Source organism: Perognathus longimembris, chromosome 13 (genome assembly GCF_023159225.1).
Source record: "Perognathus longimembris pacificus isolate PPM17 chromosome 13, ASM2315922v1, whole genome shotgun sequence".
Taxonomy (NCBI): Eukaryota; Metazoa; Chordata; class Mammalia; order Rodentia; family Heteromyidae; genus Perognathus; species Perognathus longimembris.
Window position 1 is genome coordinate 13,477,138 of NC_063173.1, and position 5,404 is coordinate 13,482,541.

General features: G+C 37.4%; 1 protein-coding gene across 1 annotated transcript; it reads left to right on the top strand.

Annotated features, from left to right (window-relative positions):
- The first annotated feature begins 3,983 nt into the window (after positions 1-3,983).
- On the top strand, positions 3,984-4,937 carry LOC125361391 (olfactory receptor 52E2-like). The gene has a single exon (XM_048359839.1). The coding sequence runs from the start codon at positions 3,984-3,986 to the stop codon at positions 4,935-4,937; it is 954 nt and encodes a 317-aa protein (XP_048215796.1).
- The last annotated feature ends 467 nt before the right edge of the window (positions 4,938-5,404 follow it).

A 5,404-nucleotide genomic window follows, 5' to 3' on the forward strand; every position in this document is an offset into this window, starting at 1 on the left:
TTTTTTTGCCAGTCCTGGGCCTTGGACTCAGGGCCTGAGCACTGTCCCTGACTTCTCTTTGCTCAAGGCTAGCACTCTGCCACTTGAGCCACAGCGCCACTTCTGGCTGTTTTCTGTATATGTGGTGCTGGGGAATTGAACCCAGGGCTTCAAGTATACGAGTCAAGCACTCTTGCCACTAGGCCATATTCCCAGCCTTTCCAGACTATTCTTTTAGCTCCTTTATCAAAGATTAAGTAGCCATAGGTCTGCTGGTTCATTTCTGAGTCTTCAGTTCTATTCCATTGGTCCTCAGGCCTGTTCTTGTGCAAATACCAAGCTGTTTTTATTATTATAGCTTTGTAATACAACTTGAAGTTTGGTATTGAAATTCCTCCAGCACTGTTCTTTCTACTTAGGACTGATTTTTCTATTTGGAGTCTTTTATTGTTCCATATGAATTTCTGGATTGCTTTCTCCATTTCCTTAAAGAATGGTATTGTGATGTTGATGAGTATTGCATTGAATTTGTAGATAGCCTTTGGCAATATTGCCATTTTCACGTTAATCCTTCCAATCCAGGTCCATGGAAGGTTTTTCCATTTTCTTAGTTGTTCTTTAATTTCCTTTTTCAGATTTTTAAAGTTCTCTTTGTAGAGATCTTTCACTTCTTTGGTTAAGGTTATTTCTAAGCATTTTATGTTTTATTAGGCTATTGCAAATGTGTTGCTTTTCTGATTTCAGCCTTGCTCTTCAGATTGTTGGCATATATAAAAGACATTGATTTTTGAGGATTTATATCATATCCTGCTACTTTGCCAAAGTTTTGGATTAGCTCTAGTAACTTGGGAATAGTCTATGGGGTTCTTTAGGTATAGAATCATGTCATCTGCAAAGAAAGAAAGTTTAACTTCATCTTTTCCTATTTGGATCCCTTTATGTTTTCTTCTTGCCTTATTGCTCTGGCTAGGAATTCTAGTACTATGTTGAAGAGGAGTGGAGACCGCAGACATCCTTGTCTTACTCCTGATTTTAAAAGAAATGGCTTTAACTTTTCACCATTAAGCATGATGCTTGCTGTGGGTCATAAAAATTTAAATTTTGTTGTAAAGGTGATGTACAGTTACATGAGTCAGGTAATGAGTACATTTCTTTTTGAACTGTGCTACCCCTTCCCTCATTTTCTCCCACTGTTTCCTTTTGCCTCAAATTTTTAAGAAATTAAACTTTATTAATTTAAATACTGTGGAACTATTTTACTCTAGTAGGATAGTGTCCTAACTAATTTTGGACATGCTTTTCTCAAAAATATCTACAAATATTGGCTCCTATGTAACCTTTTTATGATCACTATAGCATAAGCTTGAATTTTGAAAGGAAACATATTGTTAACAACAGCAAAGAGTTGTTGGCAATGAAACACATTCAATAATATCTATTTAATAAATATGCAAGAAATGTTAATAATTTTAGAGCTCAAGTTTTGTGTATCCTATAATGCAAGAGTCTTATAGCCATTCAGCATTTTGTATTAATTATTGAATTGAGAAAATGAGTTTTAATATGTGATGAAATAATTATATATTACCTATATTCCGGAGAGACTCATATTAATAAACTTTTTGTTGGATTTTCATATCTATAAGGTATACATTACATATTTGCAGCTCAATTAATTATAAGAAACTGATCAGACATATTAATAAGCATCTAAAATTTTAAACCAAAATGTCTGTTAACAGTATCTCAGATTTCCATCTCATACTATCTGTCAGAACCTGTACAAATAACAATAATCTTGACCTTTTAGGCAGAAGGTTAATTTTTCTCATTGGGGCCTTTATGCAATTGACTGTCTTCTCTCATAATTTAAAGTTTCTTCTATTGCTTTTCCTTCAGGTGTAGATTATATGTGGAGGTTTTCATAGTGTAAATGTATTTCAGGAGACATTCTTGAAGCATTCCACATTTCCAATTGGATACTGATATGAATGCTAATTGTAATGATTCTATAGCTCAGATTGGTATTAGAACCTGTAGGAGCACAGTAAAGGAAGGGATCAGCTCTCTATGAGGTCAAGCAGAAAATATCAATGGGAAAAGAGGGAAAAAAGCAACGTGATTTTAAACCCAGATCACAGCCATCCTTGATTTCAAAGATAAGACAAGGTAACTAATAGTCTCCACAACTTTTCTTCTACAAGGGATTTTTTTAAATCATTCCTGAAGATCATATCATCAGAAATTACCCTTCCTATCCCAAACTTCATCTATCTATTGATAATTTACTTAGGCTTTAACAATATTGTATCATAACAATATTAAAGACATTATAATACATACAAGAAAAATATTATTCACTTCTCCGTATTTCCTATTTGTATTCTATTTTTTGTGTGTATCCTCTTTTCTGTCTTTATCTTCCATGTGGCCTACTCATAACATTTTCTGGATGATTCTTTGATACTTGGATTCTGAACCATTACAAGTTAAAATCAAAGTATCCAGGATACATAATTTCCTCACATTTTATTTGAAATCATGGATTATATGGTCATTTCTTTTTGTTGTTAAGAAGGCTAATAGGTAGCTCAATTTTACCCATCACTTTTCAGCTATGTATTTATTAGCAAAAGTAAACACATGGAGTCTAAACCAGGTGCCAGTGGCTCACACCTGTAATCTGAGCTCTGAGATCTGAAGATCATGGGCAGCAAAGTCCATGAGACTCTTATCACCAATTAACCACCAGAAAATCCAGATGTAGATCTGTGGATCAAGGGTAGAACACTACCCTTGAGCACAAAAGCTCAGGGACAAAGCCCACACCCTGAGTTCCAGCCCCAAGACTGGCACACTCACACAAAGCCTAGTAATTGAGAAACTGTTACATATGAGTACACTAGATGAAAGACATTTTTTGACTCTACATTGCTCTCCACTCATGAAATTCATAGAAAATTCTGCTTCCAAGAACCAATCCTACTTTTACTCCTCCAGTTAATAACCAGTAGACCTTTCAGTGGCATTCAAAAGTCTGTTGCCATGGTATTACTGAAGAGAAACAGCCGGGAGCTGCCCCCAGAGCCCCTCTAGCCGCCAATGTCTCCGGTTCCTAGCTTTACTTCTCTTGTCATGTGGATCATCCCTTGCCCTTCAAATTTCATTCAATGCTTTTCTACTTTGCTTAATTTCCCAGCTCTTTACAATAGCTTTACAATTCTGGCACATCTCTTAAAAGTCCTTGATTATTATATCACTCATAAAATATGCGAAATTAATGATCTTGAAAACACTGTTCTAAACTATGGTTATTATTTTGCAGAATCTAATATAAAGCCTTGAAGGAAGCCCATTAACAATTACTGGCTGATGTTGCTTAAATCCCCACTCTCTATCTCATTTTACAATTGCATGATTAAATATTAATAAATCAAGTTTAATCCTTTAAAGTGATGTTAATGTTTTGGCATAATATTCGATCAACTCATGTGTGTATGGAATAAAGCTGTTACTCATCCTGTGTGTTACCTTATATGTTGGCATTTAATCAGATTGAATTTATTTTCAACATTATATTTAGGGCTGGCAGACAAGCAGGGTTACTCAAGCTTCCAAGAAATCCTATTTTTGTTGGTGAGAATAAAAGATGGTAGCTAATGAAGACAATGCTTAAGTCAAGTGATTAATTCATGATGTTATTGACAAGGTTATTGATAAGTTACCAAGAAAGAGGGTGAGACTATACTGTACAAAATGTTTTATTTTTACTCACTGTTTAAAATCCCCCTAGGGAAGAAATTTGAGATATAACTTATCTAAAGAGCTCTGTGCACACCAAACTTCAAACTCACAGAACCACAAAGAAAATGCCTGCAGGTATATAATATCCCTCATTTTATCTTTAGGACTCCACAGCTACGGCAAACCATGTGCACATTAAGAACCTGAAACAGGGATGAACATGCATTTCTGAAGACTGGACAGACACATTTCTAAGCATCATGCTTTTTCCCAATGAGACCCAGTTTCACCCCTCTTCCTTCTTGCTGCTGGGGATCCCAGGACTAGAAGCGCTTCATGTCTGGATGGGTTTTCCCTTCTGTGCTGTGTACATGATTGCACTCCTGGGGAACTTCACTCTGTTGTGGGTGATCAAGGCTGAGAGCTCCCTACATCAGCCCATGTTCTACTTCCTGGCCATGTTGGCCACCATTGACTTGGGCCTCTCCACAGCTACCATCCCTAAGATGCTTGGAATCTTCTGGATTGATCTTAGAGAGATCCTCTTTAAAGATTGCCTTACCCAAATGTTTTTCATCCACAAATTCACACTTATGGAGTCAGCTGTCCTTCTGGCAATGGCTTATGACCGCTATGTTGCCATCTGCAACCCTCTGCGATACAGCACCATCCTCACCAGCAGGGTTGTTTCTGGGATTGGTGTTGGTGTGTTAGTGAGGGCAATTCTGTTTGTCACTCCATTTGTATTTCTGATTCTGAGATTGCCCTTCTGTGGGCATCATGTCATTCCCCATACCTACTGTGAACACATGGGACTTGCCCGACTGTCCTGTGCCAATATTAAGGTCAATATTATTTATGGCTTATGTGCCATAGGCAATATGGTGTTTGACATCATAGCCATCGCACTTTCTTATGTCCAGATACTCCGTGTTGTGTTCCAACTCCCATCTCAAGAAGCCCGCCTCAAGTCCCTCAGCACGTGTGGTTCTCACGTTTGTGTCATCCTTGCCTTCTACACGCCAGCCCTGTTCTCCTTCATGACCCATCGCTTTGGTCGCAATGTCCCCCGCTATATCCATATACTCCTGGCCAATCTTTATGTTGTGGTACCACCCATGCTCAATCCTGTCATATATGGAGTCAGAACTAAGCAGATATATGACAATGTGAAGAAAATATTATTGAAGATACAAGGAAAGGGAAAAGAGTAGATCCTAATCATATGACGTTCCATAGGCAACAATGAAAGGCCAGTCAGCAGAATGATCTGTGAAAACTAGGTTCCAAGGTGAGGCTGTCTATGAGAAACCCGGGATCTCTAACTGAGATCTCTATCTGAGAAACCTGGGATCTTCTTCTGCCAGTTCTCAGCATCGGTTCCCTTCCTCATTAGCAAATTGTTTTTCTTTTTTTTTTTAAAAAAAATAATTACTTATTTATTGTCAAAGTGATATACAGAGGGGTTACAGTTTCATACATTAGGCCATGGGTACATTTCTTGTACTATTTGTTACCTCCTTCCTCATTCCCCACTCCCCCTTCCCCATTTCCTCTTCCCCCATGAGTTGTTCAGTTTGTTTACACCAAATGGTTTTGTAAGTATTGCTTTTGGAGTCGTTTGTCTTTTTATCCTTTGTCTCTTGATTTTGATATTCCTTTTTCACTTCCCTAGTTCTAA